The sequence below is a fragment of the Gymnoscopelus braueri genome, assembly GCF_963280865.1.
Source record: "Gymnoscopelus braueri genome assembly, chromosome: 6".
Taxonomy (NCBI): domain Eukaryota; kingdom Metazoa; phylum Chordata; class Actinopteri; order Myctophiformes; family Myctophidae; genus Gymnoscopelus; species Gymnoscopelus braueri.
Genome location: NC_137607.1, coordinates 38,471,644 through 38,498,919, shown reverse-complemented (window position 1 = coordinate 38,498,919; position 27,276 = coordinate 38,471,644). Strand labels below are relative to the sequence as shown.

Genomic DNA, 27,276 nt, shown 5'->3' with positions numbered 1-27,276 from the left:
TGGCCCTGCGAGCAACCTCACCCTGTGAGGTCTAGCCCTTCGACCGCATAATTTGGAACGATTAGATTAAGGAACTCACTGTGTCAAACGTGGACGAAACTCAAACAAACAAACACAAACACGGCTGCTACAGATAGTATGTTGAGGCTGAGGACACACAGAAATGAATCTGGGCCAAAAGGAACCAAACCTTGCCGTAATGGCAAGGCTGGCAGCCAGCAGCAGCTGTGTTTTCCAACAACTCACTGTCTCACTCCCTACACCAGTAGTTCCCAAACAGTGTGCCATGAGACAAGTCCTGGCGTGCCTTCCATTTTGTGGCAACCACATTATTACTGCAATATATACAACTATACTAAAATGTATAAATATAAAAATGCTTTTGTGAATAAGTAAGGCCAAGGGTATGTGATAAACAAAATATCACCCATCATTATTTTGTCATTTTCAACGGTAAATGTCCATGTGATAATCTATATACTGAGTATACTGTATAATGTGGCTCATATCCAAGTCGGTTGCTCACACCTTTAAACAAAACAGTACATTAGGGACTCTCTCTGACCAGAAGCTGAATAAGTGTAACAACTGCCCAATTAAAATGATCTTCTAAAAGCTTACAGATGTAGGGCAGATGCACTACAAACACATGCTTATGATTATGTGCACACCAGTTTCCCCCGATGAGCTACATATTGTAGAGATGACACATTAAAATTATTCTGACCACCCAATAACAATATCCCTCTGTTACAAACCGACCAGATCAGAATGTTTGAATGTTTGTAAACAAACTGGTATTTCTGCGATAGAATGTCTATGGACGTTTCCACAATATAAAATAAAGTGTCAAGAACGTCTAATTTGTCAACCTGTGGATATTTATTAAGAAATAATATACTTGTAATAGTCAATAACAATGTCCTGTTCTTCCAGAAGTAAGGAAAACAAATTGGTTGTGGTGATGTCATGATGATTCGGGCCTATAGGTAGGATTAACATTGATATTTGTCCACTGTGTCTGTTTCATAAACAACCACACTCACTTATAGAGCCCGACCGATATATCGGTTTGGCCGATACATCTGTCATTAATTGACTAATTTGATGACACTGGTATCTCCAGTTATATAGATGATGTGATGTTTCTTTTTTTATGCGTATAATTAAGCTGTATTCAACATAGCCGATCAACAAGCTCACAATGTGTCACATTTATGAAACTGAAATGAAAAGGTTAGCCTGTGATGAAATGCCAAAAATAGGGATGCCAGGTTGAAAGTGGTCAAATGAAATATAACGGTTTTTTTTAACTTTTTGAAAAACTACCGGTCAAAACATCATTATAATCGGTGGGCTATATATGACTCTCCAAAATTGGGGTTGGCATCGGACAAAAAAATCTGGCACCGGCCGGGCTCTGCTCCCTTAGATGTACTAAAGGAAGTTCAGAAGGAGCTAAAGCAATTAAGCAGAGTATGCAGATTGAATCCCATCCAAAAAGAGAAAAGGTCTTACTCACATGCAATATCTACGATTGCGTGCAGAGTGGACTCATTGCTAATCGTGTAAGCAATCTTGCACATCTTTTGTAATCTGAAATTTAGAAAACGATAATTAAAATATGCCATTGATATAATTTGCAACCAGTATACCACTCCTCACCTAGATTCTCAAAGGTCAGAACAGGTCAAGTTTTTACAGGTCAGGTAAATTTTGCACAAAATTAATATTTACACAAATAGCAAATGTAGATGACTCAATACTGAAGGTCTTCTGGACTACATCACTTTAAATGGCATCTACTATCAAACCTTTGAAGATGAACATGATGAACTAAATATAACAATGAAAAATGTTCCGTAAATAATTGGGCAATTTTGGCAGTACGTTAAAACTACATGCGGTAGTCAAATTTGGGAGGTTCTACAGAAGAAAAAAGAACATTGGTTGAACATTAAAGCACATGGTTGTTCTTTAATGTTCTGATGACATTCTGATTCTGAATAATCTCTTTTTGTAATTGCTCAGCCTGCCTCCCTGTCTGATCTGGGAGAAGCCCTGGTGGCCAACAAGATGGATGAGCCAAGGCTCTTGGGTCACACATGCTTCTCTTTATTCTACAGGAGGGTGAGGTTGTATGGGAAAAGCCCAGCCGTCAGTGTCAAAAACTAAAACTTTGCCGCAGGACTGAAAACCTGTTTTAATGCTTACTTGAATGCATTTAACCACTTAAACCCTATCAACTTTATTGACCGGAGTCCCCCCAGGCTCTATACTAGATCCGCTAATATTTCCCTCTACACCAAATCTCTTCGGTGAAAATAGTTGAAAATAGCTCACAACGCGCCGCGTTGCAAACGCGTTGTGAGCAAAGAGATCTGCTATTTTCGTACAATGTTCGCCTCAGAATGGGGACGCTAGGTTTCAAGTGGTTAAGATGCAAGAGTGACAAAAAGGGAAAAATAGTTAGGGTTGAGAGAAAGAGAAACCCCATGCTCTGATGCATGCAATGGAGATTAGTAGAACAGACATTCATGTTCGTAAGAGGGTGCTATTAAAGGTCATTCTTCACTTTCTGTCTCACGTCATTTTTCCACTTGGCCAAAGCAACATAAGTAACCAGTTAATCAGTTAGTTCATGAAACATATTTATTTACTTTATTTTTTTTCAATTTCAATGACTCTAGCTGACTCTCTAGAATTGACTTGCTGGACGCTATGATTCGTCCATGGGGATGAAGCAGTTATATCCTACAGTACATCTGTCAATTAAAAAGACAGTAATGGAGATGTCAACCAAAAAGAGCTGGGCAAGCACATTACTGTCAGTACAGTACGTGTTCTACAGTCCTTCATGTCAGTGACGCTTTCAGTGCGTCACAGCCTTTACTGCCAAGGTCAAGATTTCTTTGACTGTGAGGGTTAAGCACCGACTGTGGATGGAATGGTCAACTACTGTAATGCTGCGTTCACAATAGCGGCGACAGGCTTCAAGTCATTTCAGTGGAAACCAGTGACATGAATCTACAAACTGACGTCCGACGTCATGCAGTGACAACAACAACAAAAGGTTGAGCTTGCTTCAAATTTTTACAGATGACGATGACTGCGTCAGATGACGCAGTGAAGTGTCAATCAATCACATGTTTTTGTTTCAACATTTCCACACCGCTTCTCTCTCCCCCACAATTGCCGTTAACCAGTTCCCTGTGCTATTTAACCCTACAATAGTGTTGATTTCGACAACAAATTTGTATTCAGTTTTAGTCATGGTCTTTTGAATAAAGTTCCATTTAGTTTTAGTCACATTTTAGTTATCTGAAATGTTTTAGTGTTGTCGACTACAAATCATTGTAAAAGATTATAGTCGACTAAATCTATAATTGATTTAGTCGACTAAAAAGTATTTTGGCGGTGCCTTGATGCCGTCGTAATGGGGAAAATAGGGATTTTACACTTGGTTGCGCTCTGAAAATAGCCGATCTACAAGCTCACAACAACAAGCTCACAACGCGTCGCGCTGCGACACGTTGTGAGCTTGTAGATCTGCTATTTTCAGAGCGCAACACCCGAGCGCAACCAAACTACTGGATTCTACTGGATCTCTTCTCCACTAGTCCCTCCATAACATTTTAGTCTAGTTTGTCTTTGTTGACAAAATTGTCAATATATTTAGACTTAGTTTTAGTCATCAGCTTAGTTTTGATTTAGTTTTGATTTAGTTTTGATCAATGAAAAATGGTAGTCGACGAACATTTTTCGTCATAGTCTTAGTTGACTAAATCAACACTGCTCAACAGTACCCTTTTCATTTAGGCAGTGTGGCATGAGCAACACTTCAACGGCCACGCTTGGTCGTTTTATAGCCTTTATCACCACTAGTGTGAACACAGCATTAGAGGGCACCGTCTTTAAATAACTAATACTAATATATAGCACTTTTTCATGGATGCTTATAGCAGAGTATAGTCTATTGTCATTGATAGCCCAGGACCAGAGACAAAGAAGGCATACATTTCATCATCATACACAAAGTAACATGCAGTATCTAAGACATACATACATGCTGGTCTTGAGCAATCCCTTGTGTTGTGATAAAGTCTATGAAAGTGTGTTCTGCATTCCGATGAAAACTTGACTGGTCCTGCTTAAAAGAAAAGGCTTTATCAGGTAAAAACAAAATAGATTGACATATTTAGCTTTTGGCCTCATCAGGTAAAATAGTAAAGCGGCTAATGGAAAATCCTTCACATTATGATACAAGTATGACATTTGGTGTGCTTGTCTATGTCTATGGATGTTACTGATTTCTAGCTAATGGGCCACTTGAAAATCCAAGGTGGTGGCCATTTTTTTGCCACCAAATTGGAAATTTGCTAGTTTTGGAAGCCAATCGTAGCTAATCGGAAAGGAATCTGAAAAATCAGACTGATATGTCTTGATCACACAACACCAGAAAGAATGAATACCGATTTGCGTGACGACAATTTGAACAGCTAATCAAGGTTCAACTTTTCCCACATTTTTGTCATTGTTTCATCATGCTCCCCTGGAGCATGATGCAAGTTCCCATATAGACCCCGCCCATTCCCCCACTCCTAGATCTGTACATGTTCTCTCTGGAGTCATGTGATCAACATGTATCAGATTTGTCAGATTCCTCTCCGGTTGGCTACGATTGGCTTCCAAATTTGCTCATTTGCATCTCGTGGCCCATTAGCTACATTTGATCAGTAACCTCTGGAGAACGAAAACGCCAAATTTCAGGTTAGAATCATAGCCTAATTTGCACGATTCTGCCCAAATATTGCTGTTCACCGCTCCACTAAATAGAAAAATATTTCACAGGCTTAGCTTTTCCCCTTTCTAACCATGGTGCTGACATAACTGCAGTAGGCTATGCATAATCTACAATGAATGTGTTACCAATCATCAAAAATAAAAGCAAATTACAAAAGGTGCTATACTATGCACTCTCACAGTCACAGAGCATATGTATCTGTATCAAAAACAGACAGAAGGCCTCAAAATGATCTCCTGTAGGTGTTTCTGCACTGTTCCTGCAACAGCAAGCTTCCGGATTTTCACACCAATAATGAAGTCTACTTATAAGTCCTGAGACAAATAATCAGCTTAGCCTCACATAGCCTTCAACTTTACTGCCTAGTGCCTTCAGACCATGTGCTCAGTTTCTCTGCACTGTGGTGCTGTTGCTCAGACAGGGCCACCCTGGCCTGAACCTCAGCAGCACGCATGCAGATTTATATGACTTAAGCTTATAGTGGCCTATTACTTACCGCGGGTTTCCCACACCATAGATGCAGGAAAATCTGAGATTTTACAGAGCAGACGTGTGAATGACACTCACTGGGAAGCAGGTCTGTTGCAAATGCTCTGAATGTCTCAGATTATCTGTGCCATTTTACTATGTGTGTGTGTGTGTGTGTGTGTGTGTGTGTGTGTGTGTGTGTGTGTGTGTGTGTGTGTGTGTGTGTGTGTGTGTGTGTGTACATATACATGTATATATATATATATATATATATATATATATATATATATATATATATATATAATAAACGTAGTGCTTTCTTCACAAACGTAACATGCTCATAAATGGAGACCACTCGAAAATCTAGGTGTGAAGGCTGCATAGCGGCATGAACATCTAGTATAATTATGCTGTATAAAAGTAACGTTTAAAAGTGCCATACTTGACAGCAGTTTCCTTACCTGTGAAATGCTTGATGAATTTGTCTTTCAGGTTTACATCTCTAGAGACAACTTCTGCAAAAGAAAACGGAGACATATTAGTTGACAGGGAATGTGTAAATGTTTTTGACAAAGGTTTTAGACAGGTAGAAGTGCCCTCCCCCTGTCCTGGCAACTATTGTGTAGGAATAGCACGTCAGAAATGCAGGAAGAATACAGATACAAATATCAGTGTGTTCACTGATGTGATGGAACTACTGTACAGCTCCGAGGATAAGGGAATGAAATCCAGCCATCCCCAATCACAATTCAAACACAACACATACAGTGGGCTGATACACTCTACACAGGCTAACAGGCTGAAGAGATTATTGTTTGGCAGTTTTAATGCTAATCAGTGTCATAAGAATTCCAAGCAGACAGCCTCTAGGTTAACCTTACACCCCTGGGGCTAGGAATGAGCAGCATTTGCCAAGGAAGAGAAGAGATGATCTTTTCAGCCAACTTTACAAACTAGCCGAAAAATCCATGGTAATCCTTTTGATGTCCAGATCCCACTCAAGAGTCAAGATTTCAAGAATCATGTATATTGTTACATCCCATTATACAGTATAAGGGAGTAAGATTCTTGGGTTTCGACTCCTCAACATTGCGGTAACAAAACAAAATAGCAAAGGAATTGCAATAAAAAAATTATATATTATATAATGCAATAGCAAATGCACTCACTGGGCATTATCAGCTAAAACAATAAAGAACCCAGCCTTAACCCTGCCCATTTGCAGAAAATGCTTTCTTTTGGTTGCTGATTATACTTCGGCATCTACAGTACATTTGTACAGGAAGAAATGGGTTTGGTCCATCAGTGTCAACCTGAAATGTATTCATTCCTAAAACAGGTGCAAAAAGATAAATATTAGCTAAATGGCCTGTCATAAAAAACAGACACTGCAATCTGAAAACATTTCACCATAATATTTGTGTTTATCGACACAACCTATGGTAAACTATTGATACATTTATGACAAGAGTAGAAAAGTGTTCGCCTATTATAATATGCCCAGAATCGGGACACTAGGGTTCTTGTGGTTAAACTTCATAGATACAGCTGACAGATAAGCTGCAGGCTTCAAGCTTCAAGTTGATCATAGCAATCAATATAGTAAGCAGGCATTTCTCCATCTCCTCATCTCGTGCAAAACATCTCCTTATCTTTGCGTGACCATGGATGTTTGAGAATGGCACACACACCACTTGCTAATGTGCTGCTTTTAATATCCTCAGAAGGTACATGATACATTCCTTCTAGTCAATGGTCTGTGAGGGGCTCATTTCCAGCTACCTTAACTTGAGCCAATTCCACTAAATTTGATCTTATGCCTTTTGTAACCCTCTGACACTAACCCTAACCCATTTAACTAGAAGGTTTTGCTCATGATCTAAAAATTATAGTTCTTCTAACACAGTCTGATTTTATATCCTAAATAAACATCCTTTACGGCAACTCGTGAACTACCATACAACTGGTGCTGCCTCTCTGAAGAAGATAAGAATAGTGAAAAGAAGACAGTGCTCTAATTAAATTATTAGAGTCTGTATTGGGCAAGCCTCAAAGGCAACCTGTGGCTTCGTTTATTAGACAATTACAGAGAGGTGTATTAAGGACTTCCTTGAATGGCTAAGTTCCAGTCAGGACATTGCCTTATGTAAGCCATTAAAGGCACAGTAACACAATGCACATTGATGTGGATTTCAAAAAGATACATCAAAGTGTGGAACATCAGCAAAGCTCAATATTAGTGGCTATCTTAGAAAAGAATACCACTAAAGCCAGATATACACAGAGCAATAATGCAGTATAAACTTTAATAGACTACATGGGCAAGGGAAGTTTAATATACAGTATAGTCTATAGTCATGACCATAATAACGTCTAACATTAAGTGTACGTATGTGGGGACACAACGCCACGTTATGTCCCCACATACACTTAATGTTAGACGCTGTTGGGTAGCCAATGTAAATTATATATATATTTTCCCGTCCCACTTTAATGTAATGCTCCATGAAGAAACGCTTGTCATTGGAGATGGATCAAGGGACGTCATAGTAGGGGGGTGGGGCTGAGATTCTGCGATGAATCACACTGAATGAATCATTCACAAGTTTGTGTCGGTGTCCCCATTGCCCCTCCCAGACCATTCTGACGCTTCTATCCAAGGAATTTATGAATGAATGAGGAATGATGAATGATGTCAATTGGGCATTCAGGAGAAGCTGATATTTCATTGCCAATTATGAGATCATCCTAGCCTACGGTATATTTGACATACAGTATATTACCTCCTATATGTTTGTGGGCTTTATCTGAATTATAAAACTGGTATACAAAATTGCTAAATTGTGAGCTAACTGTACATATGGACCCTCAGGCATGGGTCCAGTGTCACACTTTCAGAGTTAAATTAACACTGAGAACTTTGTACATATCATTTAACACATAAACCTGTACTTACTTATTATGATTTCCTGCACAGAACCACTCATCAAAAAGAGTGTAAATCCAAGAGGATGATACGTTGTACCTACTGTATACCTAAAGGAGGTGTGCTGCGTGAACCAGACTAATGACAGCTGCCTCACCACAGTAAAATGGGGATTATGCTATCATCATCAGAGCCTAAAAATAAATCTTATCAGCTTACCTATAGGTCTAGTGTTATCCTGCCTAGGAACATAGAAAGGTTTTTCCCTTGAGGAGAACTTCATGTCTTGGGCTGCAGTGAAGAGTCCAGTGCTGTAGCGCCTGGAGGAGACAGGCTTGTCCCGTTGGCTGTCTCCGATAACCTGCAAGATTACATCCAACAGGGTCCTTCTCTCTTTCTTCACCTCCTTGCTGTCCAGGCACTGGCCAGTCTGGCGTGAGGAGGTGACGAGCAGAAGGACGACCATCAACAGCATGTGCCATTTCCTCTCCACCTGCATGGCTTCACTTTCTAACAACGCAACAAGCCAAATGCAAGTCGAGTTAGATTTTAACAGTGGTCAAAACAAAAGGCAATATTAAAGTCTTACTGCTGAGAATGAGAGTCTGAGATTTACTGCAATCTTAAGAGATAAGCATGACTTAAGCGTTTTACATCATAACAATTTATGTGAGTTCAATAGCTGCCTCAAGACTGGTACTTTTCGTTTGTGAGTTATTAAATGTGTCATAACTCATAATAGTTTTTCCAATAACATCAATATCAAAGTTAACGGTTATAAGCAGACAGATATTTTGCACCCACTATACCCTGGTGCAATGGTTCCCAAAGTGGATTCCAGACACTCTCTGGGTTCCTTTAGGGGGGTCTAAATTGACCCTTACAAGTCTGTAACTCTGACAGTATACAAATGTACATGTGGATACTGACAGAGTTAAGGGGAGACCTTGAAATGTAAAAGTTTGAGAACCATTGCCCTAGTGGTACCCTCAACTTTAAGCAGGTGCGTGCTGTAGGCTACCAAGGAGCGCACAAATGAACTAAGATGCCACAGGCTAATGCACGTTTGGCAGCAGGAGGGGGTCAATCAAGTCAATCTAACTTCAAACTTACTGCTTCAGGAGTGAAAGATGCTTATGTCCTGCACAGTGGACACAATTGTCTTCGGTATAAAGCTCTCCAGGCGTTGTTGTCTCACTCTCTGTAGTTCCGACGGGTTGAGAGAAGAAAGAGGCAGAAATGTGTCCACTGCCGTCTTTCTTGAAATCATACGTCCCGTTTTATACGACGAGCGATGAGCTTCTTGCATGTAATACAATCGATTTGGAGTGGGTGGCAAGGCAATGTTGACATCTTTGCTTCAGTTTCTATCTAGTGACAGTCGCTCCCTTTGGCGACGCGCCCCTCCTTTACGCGCTCCATAACATCACACTGTAGGATGCAAAACTTACCACAGAACTTAAGGTCTTTTCGTCAATGTCTTGTTAAAAAAAAACATCTATGGAGAGCTGTATTATTCAATGGCTGAATGATTTATAAATAAAGAAAAGGGGAAAAAAGTTCAGTGTTCACCTGTAAAAATGGGTCCGATTGGAATTTCCATTGGAGAGGATACAAATAAAAATAAATAGTATAGCCTATAATGCCCACGCAGTATGCAAAAAGAATAGTTTCCGAAGTAAGTTTAAGAGCGACTTGTTGGATGTTGGGCTTGGACAGGAGACTGAGGGCATAAGCTTAAAGCTGACCTGTCAGCTAATTGACGTGTCGATGTTTTTGTTCATCGATGTCCAAGTCTTGTGACACAGCCTAAGCGCTGCAGAGAATGCGCTTACATAGAACAACCCTCACACTGTTGTCCAGCCCGGGTCTTGAATTGAAATCTAATAATTGTGCCACCAGAGTTTGTTGTGCCCCTTTATAAAGCTTATGATTGATGATACAACGGGACAGGACGATTGAATGTATATATATATATATATATTATATATATATATATATATATATATATTAGGCCACATGGTCATTAGTTCCCAAACTTTCTAGCTCGAGACATAAAGATAATTTTTATGTCTGCCCAGGACCCAAGCTAGTGAAAATAGCAGATCTGCATAGATCGACTAATTCCACCACTTGTTAATTTTGTTCTTCTTCTAATTTATGCGATTTCTTAGATTTGTTATTTACTGTATTTATTCAAAAATCATTAAATTTGTTTTTAATTTATACTTTTTTTTTGAAAATATTTTGAAATAATCAAAATGTAGGAAACTAAAAATAAAGGGATATATACTCGTGACCCATAAAAATGTGTCCGCGACCCACAAAAGTGTCCGCGGCCCACAAATGTGTCCGCGACCCACAGAAACAGTGTATTAAGCTATATGGATAGAACGGCTGTTTCAGATAAACCATAAACCCCAACTCTGTCACAGGAGTTGGGGGGGGGGGGGGATTGCTCTAGTTTAGATAGGCAGGCTACTCATTTAGGCCAATGGCAAGTGTGATAGACTAATCATGGATGCAAATCAATAATGTAACCATAGCCTATACTTTGTCATCTTTTTATAATTAGGACATAACAATATGATTTTTTAAAAATCATTTTATAATTAGGATATAATAATAATATGAACTTCTAAAATTAATTTGGTCCATTAATAGGCCTATATTGTCGAATGGTAGCCTATAGTCAGTGTATAATAAATCAAGAAATCATTTCAATTGTAAAGTAACACACTTAAAAGTGTGCACGTTGTGTGCATTTCATGAATTAAGCCACAATTAAACACAAGCGGTTTCTTGTAGGTTATTATTCATTGAATGAATTGATAAAGAAAGGACGTCACCTAGTGGTGTAGCACCATCATGTAATTTAACGTGAACCGTGAACAATGCTAGTTACTGTAGTTACTGTAGGTCACCTATAGTAACTACAGTAATCACCTACAGTAGGTGATTATCAACCAATCAATCTATTTTTGATAATCAACATGTCAATCACGTTGAATGACATGATGGTGCCACACCACTAGGTGACGTAATTTCTTTATAATTTCCATTAAAGTGTATAGCTTTTTATTTAAAATCTACTAAAACTATTGCATTGATTTAGGAAAGATAGCAAGATACTTTCATAAAATGCTTGAGCATTTTTTTTTAAATCACTTTTAACTCTTTGTTTTAAACTAAAAAAGTCAGAATTATTCAAATCAATGACTAAAATGAAGAACTTTATTTTATTTTAAACATAGCCTGTACCTTTTTAAACTGTCAATAAAATATTCGATCAATCTATATTCATGCTCCAAAATTGAAATTATCTTGTCAGCTCCCATGCAGATCTGGCAAACTTATAGTAGCCAGCTATAACATTTAACATCTTCTAAAATAAAATAAAAAACAAGATTGTAAATGCTATTATTAAAATCCCACATCATTGCCTGCCCATATCCATTCTGACCCCAAATGCTTTTCATCTTCTTGATAACATGCACATAGTCAACACTCAGAGAGGGCCCTCTTCCTCAGTGGTGGGAAAAGTAGGCCTATTCACATTTTTTTACTCAAGTAAAAGTATTGATAGCCTACTGCAACGCATAATACTATTATTCAACATGTACAAAGTACAAAAGTATTGGCATCAAAATATACTAAAGGACCAAAAGTAGAAGTACTCAATATGCAGAATGTCCCAGGTTTTAAAAAGTAAATGTATAAAAAGCTTTTGAAAATAGCTCACAACGTGTCACACCGGACGTATTGTATTGAGATCGGTTCCTGCTTTCTTCATGTCTTGTTGAATGATTGCTCTTGGTGAAACCTAATTTGACCCTGACCACCACCCATACATCCATGGATGCTTTACTTCCGGCATCATCACCGTTACCATGGAGACGAGCTAACACTGTTTTTGCGCAGACGACGCTATCTGACTTTCGGCAAGATAAGAAATGATAATGGATGTGCTTTAGATATATGAACTACTGACTAGTGACTAGCTTCTGTCTAATGTTGGAGGGATGTCGCAAAGGTAACTGAACGAGAGGGGGGACGGGGACGGGGGGGACGTTAGGCTACTTCAAAGCAATTAAGGTTTATCTGAAACTGCCGTGGTGTAAAGTAACATAAGTACATTTTACTCAAGTACTGTAGGCCTACTTAAGTACAGTTTTGAGGTATTTTTACTTTACTGGAGTATTTCCAATTTTCAGTACTTTTACTTCTACTCCACCACCATACACCTCAGAGGCAAATATTGTACTTTTAGTCCACTGCAATTATTAGAAAATTCTAGTTACCAGTTAGGCCTACTTTGTAGATTTGGATTATTATTACAAAGCATACATTACACTACTTCAGCCCTTGTACACTGCATCATGATGCTATGCATTGTGAGCTTGTAGATCTGCTATTTTCAAAAGATTTTTTATACATTTGTAAACTTATTGTGAAATGGGACATTCTGCGTTTGGTACATTTTGATACCAATACTTTTGTACTTTTACTCAAGTAAATTTTGAATTCAGGACTTTTATTTGTGAGTATTTCTACATTGCAGTATTGATACTTAAGTAAAAAATGTGAATACTTTTTCCACCACTGCATTCTATCCATATAGCCTAATATATATATATATAGCCTAATACACGTTCATTTTACGAAGTTCATATAGCTAACTTTTAATTAATTGGTTGGTATGACAGTTGACTGTCTGGTTAACCACAAATATTACAGTATTCCAGTTCAAAGGACAATGGACAAATATAGATTGATCGAATATTTTATTGACAGTTTAAAAAGGTTATGGCTATGTTTAAAATAAAATAAAAACACCAACCCCTGAGTTACAAGTTCATTTTAGTGATTGATTTGAATAATTCTGACTTGCAATACTATGGTTGAATTATGCAGAATATTTTACAGTTTAAAACAAAAGGCAACAAATATATATAAGACATAACAAAAAAAGAGACATGATTAAACCCCCAATCTTATCATAATCATAATCCTCAAAATTACTCATTATTGATCTGACTTGTCAGAATTAGCATTCAAATTGGATTTGTACTTAAATAATGTGGTTAATGTGTAGACCATAATCTCTCTTCCAGTCATTACAACAAACTGTGGGTAGATGCCCAGGAGGAGTTGTCCAGTCTGCTGACTGAGGAGTTCCCGGCCCAGTCCGCTCGTCCAGAGAAGGACAGGGTGGTGTTTTTCCAGCGCCTGGCCACCTTCTACGTCCGCTATATCCAAATCTTTAGGCATCTGGAGCAGGCCCATGACCAGGTGGTCCAACCCCAGAAGAGACGGCTCATCCGTACCGTCTTGGACGGAGTAATAGGGAGAGTCCTGGAGCTGAAGAATGAGATGGTGGACAAGGAGTGCTCAGAGTACCACTACGTGGATGATGTTGTTCAAGACCTGAAGCTCTCACCTGTGAGTTTCACTGGAATAGGAACGTAAAGGAATGCAATGAAGCTTGTGGTGTGTGCGTGCGTGCGTGTGTGCGTGTGTGTGTGTGTCATGCCACATATTTGGAAAGAATACTTTACTAAGTTCCTCTAGACTTAAGTAAAGTGGACCTGAGTTGGCTCTGTACTACACCAAATCTCTTCACCGAACTACAGTACAAGATCAGCTTGTAAAAGAGCCTGAAAAGGGCTATTTTTGGCTAATGTTCCCCCCCAGAATATGGATGCTGGGGTTCAAGGGGTTAATGCGGGGCAGGGCATTCATGAGCATGCATGCAGTTTTTCAGCTGTATCCACATTCATGTTTACTGGGATATTACACTATTCAGAGTAGGTGCCAAGGACAGACATAGTTTTACAGTGTGTTGTCGACCTTTTGGGGCAGTTGGCAGTTAAATGTGTTGATTATTCAAGGCAGGGCAGCTCAAGGGAATACTGAATGTAACTGACCAACATTCCATTCTTCTAAGATACTTCATTATATAGGCAGGGACTTTGTCAGTGTTAGCTCATGATTCTAATTTTGTGCACGCTTTCTTTATTACATTTTCAACACACAAACAAAGGCAAGACATCAACATACACCAAAAAAAAAAAAAAACTCCATACGTTTTCTTTTTTTTTCCATTTAGACAAAAAATGTTTCTCATTTGTTTCTCATCAGTCATTCATAGTTTCCACCACACTGTCTATTTCGCATCCGTATTGCATTGGCTTATGATTCTAATGATCACTGTTGTGTTTGGTTTCACCCCAGGCAGACATTGAGATTCCCATCCCTCGCTATTTCATCAGGGAACGCAGCAAAGTACTTCAGCAGCGACAGGCGATGCTCACGGCCATTCTCAGCAAGATGGAAGTAACAGAAAAAGCCAAAGTGGGTGTTTAAAATATTTCTGAAATATTACTCATATTTCAAACCAATATCTCGCCAAGTGATCTCGTATTGCCAGTGCTGAAAAGTGGGTGTAAAAGTAATTAACTATTGCCCATGTTCCAAACTACCCCGTCTGGCAAAAAGTCTGTCTCTCTTTGTTGTCAGTGTCTTACCGGGTGCACGGCTCTTGAAAAGCTTAACTTGAAAAGATCACCAGCACTCACCTTATTAGGCTTTTCTATTAATTGACTCTGAACAATGACTATTGATATTATTAATTATTCATAATTATTCATTGAACACCACTGATATAGCAACATACGTTTTTCTGAAAACTGTTAGGATTTAGAAGACATTTGTAGAATCGGCCTCAGGTCTTAATGGGTTAATTAATAAACGAGGCTGTTAAAATAGCCACAGCTCGTAGCCTGACGGTCCAGGCACCCTAGGCTGCAATGCCACAATAGCCACAGCTCTACTGAATTGGGGCTGAGAGACTAAATACGCGTATTCACTCATTGATGCACTCAATTATGAATTTACTCATTCACAGTATGCCAGTAAGATTTGACTGCTTTTGTTGTTTCCACCACAGCCTGCATTAGTCCGCAGACTGAATCCAGAGGAAGCCATTAAGGTCATCCAGGTGGCGGAGCGTGCTCGTCAGGGGCGCCTCAGGGCAAAGTTCATGAAGGAGATCCAGAAGGATAAGGAGAGACAGAGGAAAGCCAAGGGCAGGGACAGGGGGGCGGCCGCCAGGAACGCCGCTGCCATCTCTGTTCAGAAGGTGCTCTGTACTAAAATCATCAAGCTAGCTTACAATGCCTCACTCCCTCTCATTCAGCTATATTCCTCCATTTGTGGTAATTTTTGGACATTTAACAGATTAGAGATTCTAATGTGTGACAGTGTTTAACGTTTGTTTGCAGGTGTGGAGGGGTTACGTCCAGAGAAAGACAACAAAAAGGGATCGGGAGGAAGAGCTGATATTTCTGGGCATGGTGAGATTATTGGTCCATCTCTTCATGCTACCTATTTTGCATTATCATAATTAAATCATGAGTGTGGAATGGATTTACCCTTTGAACACAAACACAAACGTTGGATGACACTTTCAAGCTGGCGTCTCTATTTTGGCCAAAGGGTACATGTCATTATAGGTGGAAACGTTCAAAACTCACAAAAAAACTTTTTCTTTTTTCTTTTTTCTTTTTTACTGAAAAACGGGAGGTATTGTACCATGACGTGACGTCCCGTCAGGGTGCAAATCAGTTTGGCCTGTTTTGAGACCAATTTACAGAAAACCCCAGATTTGCTGTGAAAGCCTGAGTGGTCAAACTGGGTATTTTTGGGGATAGAAGAAAGGTAGGGGAGACCAAAAACACACAAAAAAGAAGAAAAAGTTAAAATTCATGGTGTAGTGTGTTAAACCGGGCTGTGAAAGGCGAAATACCTGCTGTGACATCACTGATTGGGTGTGGTCAGAAACATGCTTGAAAGGTTCAACCCAAATTTCTGCCTGTCAGAAACACACATGTGACCGTTATACTGTCATTTCTTCCAGGCCATGGAGGACAGATTTGAGCAGCCCTTCCCCTCCGAAAAGAAGGTCCAGACCACCCAGACCCAAACGCGGCTTCAACAGGAGGCGCACGAGGAGGACTTCCAGAAGTCCATAGTGGCCGTCACGAGCAAACTGCGGAACGTTGAGGGGGTCGAAAGGACTGAAAACATGAAAGACGAGATACGCCAGTGGTTCATTGAATGCCAGTAAGATTTCACAGATGAGGGTCATTTTCAGCATTTACGACAGTGAAGTATTTACGCATTATAGTAGTAAATAAATTGTAATGTTAAAGGGACTACACCATGAATTAAACAAATACTAATAATATTTAATATCATATTGTTTATGTCCTTGAAACGTTTTTCAAAAGGTTTGAGCCTAAATCAAGCCTCAGATATACTCATTCCAACTAACTTCTCTCTGGCTTACAAAGCACTTTCACCTGCAATACCACATTGTCCTGTTTGGCACGGGCCAGTTTGTATGCATGTTATCTCCTGGTTCTGTGTGGAAAAAGTAAAAAAAATTAAATTAAAAAAATTAAAAAATATTTTTTTTTTTTGGTTGGAACTGAAAAACGGGAGGGATTGTACCCTGACGTGACGTCACGTCAGGGACCAAATCAGTTTGGCCTGTTTTGAGACCAATTTACAGAAAACCCCAGATTTGCTGTGAAAGCCTGAGTGTTCAAACTGGGGTATTTTTGGGGATAGAAGAGAGGTAGGGGAGACCAAAAACACACAAAAAAGAAGAAAAAGTTAAAATTCATGGTGTAGTCCCTTTAAGCACGGCTTCTGGTGTTCTTTGTTTACCAGTGATGCAACAGGATCTTTTCCGGACTACCCCGATGAAGAGGACGGAGGCTCAACTCTCATTTTCGCAGAGAAAACCCCTCAACAGGTACTACCCCCCCACCTCCCCACCCCTCCCGACACACATGCATGCACGCACGCACACATGCACGCACGCACGCACATACACACACCCACACACACACACACACACACACACCATATCATATTGATTAATGGGCGAAAGGGTTCTTCCGTTACTTAATAGGATAATTCACAGCCTGGATACAGGATAAAGGATACAGATGAGTTTGAGGGTTTATTCCTTTTTCAGTTAATGGAGGAAATTGCTGCAAAGGAAGACGAGGAGGCCAACAAAAAGCTCTTCACACCAGGGAAGGAAGAGAAAAAGGGAAAAGGAAAAAAGGACAAAGCGAAGGGTGGAGAGGAGGTACAGTGTTCCAGTTACACATCATTCTGTTCTTGTGTGTAATTCACTGTAGTTTTACTAGCTCATTTATTATCAGAACCTTTACAGTCTGTAAGATACTTTTCCTGACTTAACCACATGAACCCTAGCGTCCCTATTCTGGGCATGTCATAATAGGCCAACATTTGGCTTAAATAGGCCAACATTTGGCAAAAATAGAAGATCTACAAGTTGACGATGCATCACATCACACTGTGAGCTTATAGATCGTCTCACACTGTGTGCCAAGGCATACTGGTGTGTCCAGGTATGCCTTGGGGTCTTGTGACAACCACACATTATTATTGCAATATATACAACTATACAAAAAGTTGTGAATAATTATTTTATTTGCTATAACCAAATAAGGCAAATTCTATTCCCCCAAAAAATTGTTTTGCGACTTTCAACCTGGCGTCCCTATTTTGGGGACGTAATTATAGGCATCATTTTGAATTAAAAACAAAAAGTGTTAAAAGATGCTATCTACTTGATACAACAGGTTATGAGCTTGTAGATCTGCTATTTTTTTGCTATGAATACAGGTGTGTGTTGCGATTTTGACTTGTTCATTGGTGTGCCTTGGGCACAATATGTAAATATGAAAACCACTGACCTACTGAACAACAGGAGGAGGAAGAGGCTGGACTGAAGATGCTGCCTTCCACCTTTTTGTCTAACTTAGAAGTGGGACAAAAGACCTATCTAGGTGAGCGGAGGAAAACAGGGATTTGTACCTTTTTATGGTGGTAGTTCATGAATATTACTGATGTTGTGTTCACACTAGCGGCGACAAAGCAACAGGTTACAGGTTAGGAGTCATTTTCAATGGAAAGCAGAATGTCAGGTGTGACGCGCTACAAATCAAAGTTGAACTGATCTAAAAAAAAATCTGCACTCCAAGCATCAAACAATCATATTTCTTTAGAGCAAAGACAACCCGGGTGCTCTTGGTTAGAGTTAGAGTTCAATAGGTGACCTGTAACTCCAATACAAGTGGTTATGTAGTGCTCATAAAGTCAATAACAGATTATATCATATCCTTGCTCATCCGGAGTGTGCTTGGAGTTGGCCTCGGGGCTTCCTTTCAAATATAATCATGTTTTTGTTTCACCATTTCCACTCCCCTTTCTCCCTCCCCACAATTCCTGCTCCATTATGTGAATGGAAGAAAACCTCAACACTTTCTGAATCAATGTAGCTGGCCACACTTGGCCGATTTGTAGCTTTGTCGCTGCCAGTGTGAAGGCAGCATCAAGCATGAAAAAAACATGCAACATGAAAATAAAAACCAATGTGAACATGATGCTTCTCGTCATCAGATGTGTGGCAGAACCGCGATGAGTCCAAGAATTTCAGCCAGAGGCATGAAGCTGAACTCATCAAGGAAGAGCAGAGGAAAGTGATTGAGGCAGAGATAAGACTACAGGTGATGCCATGAACCTTTGCCATACAAATTCCTTACAAAGGTTTATTGACCAATGATGATCAAGATATTGTCATTTGTTTAAAATTTCCGTTCCATGGAGAATTAGGTCCAATGTTTTTATTGTAAAACTATTACTGCTAAGCATAGGAGAAATCTATTATGTGAGGTGGTATCTGATCTTTGTGTCCGGATACACTTATGCCTGATCTATACTTGGCTGTGCTCCGTGTCATACGCAGAAAACAGCCAATCTTCCAGCTCACAATGTGATGCAGCGGGACACGTTGTGAGCTTGCAGATTGGCTATTTTCAGTGCGTGACAACAATGACACACAACTAAGTATAAATCCCCCTTTAGCAACTCAATGACAAACATCCCTTCACTATGTACAATACAGTATAGGCAGCGACACTCATTGGTGTGTGGCTTTGTTTGTCTCAGGTGGATGCACTGATGAGACAGGAGCTGGACAACTTGAAGATAATGGTGGATAAAGACAGGGGGGGCAAGGGCAAAGCCAAATCAAATGTCAAGGTAAAGAAATAAACCCAACAAAATAAGACCCATCTTTTAGTATGTATGTGGGGGGCATGATCGTTTGTCATATTTTTTACTGAATTACTCTCACTTTCTGTCTGGCATCCCTATTTTGGGCCTGTCATTATAGGTGAAAACTTTCAAAATAATGAAAAGGTCAATCTATAAGCTCAAAACGCAAAGTATATAGTGGTTATGAGATGTGTGTTTATGTTTTATTCATTACATCGCTGCTTTAGAAAAAGAAAGGATCAAAGAGTGGGAAAAAGAAGAAGAAGGACAAAGATTTGACAGCTGACAGGTGAGCTCGACTCCTTTGTGATAGTGGAAAATCATGTCATAAAGTATAGGACAGCCAAAGCCAATACATTTCACTAGTGAAAGTCACAGCATTTTACTGAATCACTTCTACTGGAGAGCATGATGACACAATGTATTCACATCCAATAGGACTTTAGAGTCTCTGTATCAGGAGCTGGTGGAGCAGGGCGTGTTAAGGAAGGCAGATAATGTTAAGCTGCACGATTACATGGGTAAGAGATATCGCTTTGTGGTTTGATGTGCCGTCTTTCACTCCTAAGTGAATCTGCAATTATAGGCAGAGTCGCTGCTGTAAAAGTCCCCCTTTAAGCATTTATCCTGCATTAAAGCTGCAATCTGGAACTTATTTTAATTAATAAAACATGTACAATATATATATACTGTATATATATGCCATTACAATATAACAAGTACATCTGGCGTCTGCAGTGGTCTCCCTACTCTTCCACTGAGAAACTTGGACCTTTTGTGTCGAGTAGGACACCTGCTAGTTGACAGATAGTACTGCCTGGAGCTTATAAGCACAATATATCCCCTGGTCGAGTGGGTATATAAGACAATAAGAGCAGCAGAAGTTTGGTCTCCCATGCAGAGACCCGGTTTCAAATCCCGAGTAGGAGCTGAAACTTTTTTTTTAAAGAGGCACCTTTTACAGTAGCTACAGCACCTGTTTTATTTTCAAATTATTATGTACTGTTCATACACAATCTAGAGCTGTTACAAATAAGCCCAAGTGAAAAACTGGCAGACATGTGGAATTGATTTAAGGTAAATACTGCCCTCATCTGGTCTATTATTGGAGACACACTATTAATGACAAATATGTTTGGTGGGTACAACAATCTCTTAGATCAGTCTATATAGCTATTTAAATCCTTTCCGGTAGTTTTAGAAAGCCCTACAAAGCCTCGGGCTCACAGCTGTTTCCTCTTGTCTTTTTAGGTGACTACAGCTACCTTGGGACTACATTGAGACAAACAGACATTGAGCCCATGCCTTCCCTGTCTGATGTGCGGCAGGTCTTAACTTTGTACGCTGTCTTACCTTTAGGTACATATGCCATTCAATTTCCATAATATAAACTTAAATATTTAAAAGTATAAAACATTATGGTGAAAAACAAAACTGTGGATGTACTTCTATGGCCTAATTGCAGCGTGCATATACTGTACAATGTTTGGCGTTGATTAGTCCAGCTGCTTGTGAGATTAGCTCTGGACGGACACACACACACACACACACACACACACACACACACACACACACACACACACACACACACACACACACACACACACACACACACACACACACACACACACACACACACACACACACACACACACACACCCTGTCATAGACAGCTATAGCCTCTTGCAGAGCCACCTCATAAAAATCTAATAAAATCTATCTGCTCTGGTGCATTGGGCTTTCTGTGCTAAAGCATTGTATTCACATTTGTCATGGGTTTACATTGCTTGGTTATTGTTCTGTGCCATTTTCTTTCTATCCTCCATATGTCAAGTCAGTCTCACCTGTATTTAAAAGCAATAGTGTGTTGTTTGCAGGATCCCAGGCAGTCCATGAGAAGGCTCCTCTGGTTAAGGCCATAATGCTGGTAGGACCAGCGGGCGTTGGTAAGAAGATGTTGGTTCATGCCATTTGCCAGGAACTAGGTGCCAACCTATTTGACCTGTCAGCGTTGAATACAGTTGGGAAGTATCCGGGCAAGAGTGGCCTTACCATGATGCTTCACATGGTCTTTAAGGTTACCACAAAACAGCACAATCGTTCATGTTATGTTGCAATCTTCCCTCCCACAGCATTTATCAATTCATTTACCATAATCATTTGGTGTGCAGGTTGCCAGACTCATGCAGCCTTCAGTGGTGTGGATCGGAGATGCAGAGAAGATGTTCTACAAGAAAGTTCCCAAAGAGGACAAAGAGGTATCTATGAACAAGACTGCGAGGTCGCTTCACCATCATGTATAAATGCAGCAGTTTGATAGTTAATGCTTTAAAGTTTAAACTCACATGTTCTCAGTTAGACCCCAAACGCTTGAAGAAAGACTTACCCAAGGTCCTGAAGTCCATCAAAGGGGGGGATCGTGTTCTAGTCATGGGGACAACAAGGGACCCACTGAACGCTGACATCAAGTCACTGTGTAAGGTGTACAACAAAATCATACTCATACCAAGGCCTGACTACGCTTCAAGATACGGTAAGAGTGGACAAGTGTGTACAAATATTTCCCAAAACAATTTATCTATATTATTACCAAATTACATTTGATTCTGGTCCTCTCCAGTCATGTGGAAACAGCTGATCAAGAAGCAAGGAGGTGAGGTGACCAGTGCCCTGGACCTCAGCTCCCTGGCCAAGATCTCTGACGGCTATACCCCTGGTCATATGGTGCGGGTTATTGACAGCATCCTGACCGAACGCCGCATCCTGCAGCTAGCCAAAAGACCCCTGACTGCTGCTGAGTTTGTTGCCCCTTTGGCCAAGATTGACCCAGTGTTTCAGGTTGAGGAAGAGGCCCTTAAGGTACAATGGATTATGTTGTGTTTAGGTCTACAATGTTGTTTTCCCGTTTGTGTGACTGAAAAACACTGGTGGGAAGGTTGTTTTTTAGGTTGTTTTTGTGTTTGTGTCCTCAGAGCTGGTATGCAAAGACTCCTCTGGGAAAGAAGCGGTCTAAGGCAGCCACTGGAAGGGATGAAGAGGTGGCAGCCACAAAGGGCAAGGGAACAAAGAAGAAAGGAAAGAAATAAGATTGTCATTTTTACCTCAATTAAACGAACTCAGATATCATATTTATTACAGTATATTATATATTTTTTGAATCTTTTGCTTGTGTCGATGAGGGCGTCAAACCCCTAGAGAGCAGGGGTGTCCTTCTTTATCAATGATTTGCTAAGCTAGAAGAGTAATAACAAACTAGCACTGCAATTGGGAAGGGGATGTTGGAAAATATGCTGATGAAGGCATTCCGTCTGTAATGCCACAGCTCACTGCAAATGGGATTGGGGGACGGTCTATAAGGGGGAGTGCTAACCCCTTGTCTCGCGACTCGCGTATACAGAGTTCTCTCCAAACAGGACAGTGTGATGATGACATATTTCAGCTTTTCTTTAAGGTATAATGTTGGAATTACTAGTTGAGGTGATTATTATTATGTTTTTATCCTATCATGTTCACTTATAGTACATTAAATAGTTGTTACATTTGTCTCAAAATGGCCATTACTATAATTTCAATGTTTGATGTTAACTACAAGACAACTAATTGTTCTTATCTTATTAAAGTTATCCATCACAGACACATGAGACCCATTTAAAGTTAGCTAAATAGTCTTGTTTTTCACTGAAATAAGTTCAGTCCACTGCCTCGGGTGGTCACGTCTCTTATAAGCAGCAGTTGTCAAGCCGACCCAAGGCCATACTGCAATTAGATGTGATGTGGAAAAAGTGTTGACTCCAGTCAAGGGTATCTAATATTATTCTGTTCATGGATATGTTGGACTGTTAATGACGATGATGATGGGTTGTGGTGAGGTGGCCATGTTATTGACTGGTAAATAAAACTGAAAACTGACTGGTACAGTACCTTGATAAAACTGCATTTTTGGTCATGTGGCTCTGAGGTTGCTCCTAATCCTATGACTAGGAAGTGGCGTGGTTATGATTTGATTGATGCACTGAACAGACCCAGATTCCCTCGTTAAGACCAGTCACCATCAGGTGTGGAGAGCCCGGACCACAGGAAACTTGAGACACAGAGCGACTGTGTCCAAATGAGAAGTCGGAGGCTTAAGTGGAGAGTTCAGCTGTTTTGTCGAGTTCTATATTCACTCAACACAATCTCACATTGCCTTGCTTTCACATTACTCTATTTTTAGACTTCTTCCACCATCCATAGGATGCCGCACACACGTGAGGGATCTCTTTGAGATGGATTTCAAGTTGATCTGATGAACCAGTGATATGATTTCAGGCTTCTTCTTTGTCTCTCCTATCTCTAAATTCTTGATTAATCCCTCTGAAACTAGCATATCTTTTCTTGAAATTAATAAACTAAGCATGTAGAATAGGCCTAAGAGCTTTGTTGTTTGCAGATGAGCAATATTGTTTGGAGATCATTGTCAGTTCTTTCAAGTCTAACATCTCTGCTCCCACTTTTCTAGATTGTTTAGATTTGGTTTTAGGTTTCTCTTTGTTCTTTAGGCAATCTATGCAGACCAGTTTCTGTTCATTTATTTAATCAAGGAATACAGAGGGAAATTCCGTAACAAATTGATGTATAGGTTCAGAAGAAATCGGGTTGTAGTGAGTTATAGAGTTCTGAAAAGTGTAATTGTTTTGCCACAGTAGGCCACAGTGACGTCGAGCTGTTTTCCTGCCACACCAGTATGGTGCAGAAGATTATCCTGTCGATAGAATTTCACTGGACTTAGTGGGGCTCAGTGACACATGGACCCGTCTGTCAAAGTGAGGGGGGAACAATGCTGGAGGGGGGCTGCTGCCTTTGTCTCGTTTGGATGTCTGGACCAGGTACCCCACAAACTGTACCCCTAAGATATCTTATGATGAAATAATATTTGCAAAACATGACTTTGGTGTTACTGTCAAACGTTATCCTTGGAGCCCCTAATATCCACAACTCATACCGTGCCACTAAGGAATACTGTTGTAATTGTGTACTTGTTTGTTTTTGTGAGGGCACTTACTGTGTGTGTGTGTGTGTGCGTGCGTGCGTGCATCTGTCTGTCTGGGTTCCCCAGTGATGGTCCAGTGAAATGGGATCTTAATATCTCTTAATATCTAGTGACCTTTCAACTGTGCATGCCTGGGAGCCTCCCAGCGGAGTTCCACAAAGTTTGATCTCTCTTGCCTGAGAGAGATGCTCAGAACCCACAGATATGTGTCGGTAGCACGTGATTAAACAGCACGTTAGTCATGCGTAGTATGCTGAAAGTGATGCTGCTGTCTTGGCAAGGACTCTTTTGTTAAGATGTTTTTTTTGGCATTGCTATCTCTATATATAGCCTGTATAACGAGAACTAGAATTACGAGTTACATTTTAATATAATAATGTAATAATTATATCAAAATTGGCCAATGGGAGGGCCACGTCACTCTGACTCAGACATAACCATAAACAAACCCGATACGTACGTGTGTGTGTGTGTGTGTGTGTGTGTGTGTGTGTGTGTGTGTGTGTGTGTGTGTGTGTGTGTGTGTGTGTGTGCTGAGTGAGTGAGTGATAGGGAGATCCCTGCCACATCGCAAATCAACATTGTTAGACAACGTTTATGCCTAATTGCCCATAAACAGAGATCCCTGATGACGTAAGGTCAAATCAGCACATGCCCATGAGAGGTAAAGAGGAAGAGGGGGAGGAGAGGGAAAGAGGTAGGGAGGGAGAGCGGGAGATGGCAAGGGAGAGATGGATGTAGAGAGGGAGAGGAAGAGAGAAATACAGAGCCTATTTCACCCACGCAATAACCCAGCCAATGCTGGGTACCGGAAACTGAACGTTGATCGATGCATCACAATGCGATGCGTTGTCAGAGCAATAATATAGATACATACATGGTATTATTATGTCTCTGCATGTAACGCTCGGGATTTGAAACCCGGTCTCCCACAAGGAAATCCAACATTTTAATCGCTAGACTACAGTTGAGTGCTAGACATGTCCCTCACTTCAAACTTCAAAATCAGCAAAACCTGGGTTAGATGCAACTTCTTGATACAACTATTAGGGATGGTCCCACTTTAATGGAGGTGGTCGCTCTATTGATGCTGGCCAGGAGTTCTCTCAGCCCCCATAATGACAGAGAGCTATTTTGGAGTGTAGTCTGTGAGGAGAGATATGTCAGCTGTTCAACACCAAAGCATGAAAAAAAAAGAGAAAGCACAACAGGCTGTCTACTTTGGAGACTTGGACACAGCTTGCTAACCTGGGCATGCTCGCCTTTGGCCAAAAGTTTGTTGTTAATCTTAAAGGATTTATGAGAAACAAGAAGAAGCTTGGATAAACCTGTTGCAATGGAGGATGTTTTTGTCAGACTCTAGACCAGGGTGAAAGCAAACATTTTTTATTATGTAGGAGACTTTATTTCTCCCAGAATACTGCTGTCCCAAGCTCAAGGTGGGTACATGTGGGTAGTGGGTTTAGTTTGTTTTGGTCATTATGTTGTTGTTGTTGTTGTTGTCATCTCTTTTATGTATTTTGTCTCAGGACTGTAAATGCTTCAGAAAATATTTATCCAACATTTTATTGTATTGAAAAATGTCTACAGTATATGAAAGTCACAGTTATAAGTTTGTATACTTCAGCTGCTTTGATATTGCAAATCTCTGGTGACCTTTCAACTATGACTGCCATCTGCAAATGTAGTTATTATTGCATTACAAAGAGGTATTAAGTCAATTGTTTGGAAGGCTTTCTACTGCCTTCTTAGTAGTGACGTATCCATGACAATTGTTATGAGTATATAGAGTTGTTTTACATGATGAAATGTGACTACTTACAGTACTGTACGTAATGAGGTGATGTTTTGGGATATCTCCACTGGAAACATAATGTCCCTGATAACAGTGGTGGGAGGAGTCAACCTTTTGAACTATCAATGACATCACCGTCAGATCTAATCTAATCGGTCTGTCAGATTAGAGATTGAGGCTTCTCATGAACCTTTAAATTAAGTTAAAGCCACGTTATACTTAGTTGCGTGCAGGTGTCGCACATCAGACATACTTGTAGGGATCTGATCTACAAGCTCACAACGGGTTGTGCTGCGATCTTCGTATAGATCGGCGATTTTCACTATGTAACACTGTATGCGTAAGTATAAATCACCATTTATACTTTGTTGATGCCTGTGGCGAAATGAGACCTCTGCAAGTCTACGTATCATATTAGGAGCAGTGGGCAGGCACCGGGGTCCAGTTCTATGGCCAGTGCCTTTGGTCAAGGGCACTGGCAGAAAGTCCCTAACAAACAAAGGAAGAGGCAAGGATCACAGCCTGTATACTGATAGGGTGCTGGCCACAGCAAATGTCATAAACTAAAAGAAAGGAATGGGCCTATTCTTACTCATATTCTTGATGCAAAGCATGATATTCAAAAGGCTAACGTTTTGACCCAGATGTCTTTGTCAGGGTATGAGGATGTCTCTAGCCGGATGAACATAGGGAGAACACTCCACACAGAAAGGACTCAGTATGGTTCAAATCAAGGGACTTTCTTGCTGTGAGGCAACAGGCTAACAACTGAGCCACACAGTTGAGCTCCATGCATTCAGCCCTGGTGAAAGTGGCAGCATAGCAGAGTCTATATTAGTGGTGCTGAGTCCAGCCCAGTGAGGTGTCAGAGATTACTGTTCTTCATTACAGAGGAGCACATCCATGCCAGAAATGGCATCAACCATGTGAGAATGACGTCTCCATGCATTAAAGGGATCTTGAAAAATACGCCCTCACATTGAGGGTGTCTGTGTGGCGCAGGGATAAAGTATCTGCCCACCACCATGGAGATTGGGGTTAAATTCATCCTGCATGGCCGGACACTCCAACGAACACAATTGGCCAGGCGCATG

General features: G+C 40.3%; 3 protein-coding genes across 3 annotated transcripts in view; 2 read left to right on the top strand and 1 right to left on the bottom strand.

Annotated features, from left to right (window-relative positions):
* Window positions 1-1,531: 1,531 nt before the first annotated feature.
* Window positions 1,532-8,697, bottom strand: alkal1 (ALK and LTK ligand 1; the record flags this gene model as incomplete). The annotated part of the gene is made up of 4 exons (XM_080430715.1): window positions 1,532-1,596; window positions 4,067-4,147; window positions 5,734-5,787; window positions 8,418-8,697. 4 exons carry the CDS (start codon window positions 8,695-8,697, stop codon window positions 1,532-1,534), a joined length of 480 nt encoding a protein of 159 aa, XP_080286841.1.
* A 3,523-nt stretch (window positions 8,698-12,220) lies between these two features.
* LOC308086928 (dynein regulatory complex protein 11) lies at window positions 12,221-22,444 on the top strand (the record flags this gene model as incomplete). Its single annotated transcript, XM_080430571.1, has 19 exons — window positions 12,221-12,231; window positions 13,313-13,640; window positions 14,433-14,552; window positions 15,148-15,339; window positions 15,482-15,553; window positions 16,117-16,322; window positions 16,935-17,019; window positions 17,245-17,361; window positions 18,013-18,088; window positions 18,702-18,808; window positions 19,251-19,343; window positions 19,586-19,647; window positions 19,797-19,879; window positions 20,610-20,717; window positions 21,236-21,435; window positions 21,530-21,616; window positions 21,714-21,891; window positions 21,979-22,217; window positions 22,331-22,444. The coding sequence occupies 19 exons, from the start codon at window positions 12,221-12,223 to the stop codon at window positions 22,442-22,444; spliced, it is 2,478 nt and encodes an 825-aa protein (XP_080286697.1).
* Window positions 22,445-25,619: 3,175 nt separating this feature from the next.
* The window catches only part of obscna (obscurin, cytoskeletal calmodulin and titin-interacting RhoGEF a), a 62,291-nt gene continuing 60,634 nt past the window's right edge, over window positions 25,620-27,276 (top strand). The window contains exon 1 of the mRNA XM_080431974.1: window positions 25,620-25,826. The gene's annotated coding sequence lies outside the window, so the exon portion shown is untranslated. The remainder of the gene's footprint in view (window positions 25,827-27,276) is intronic.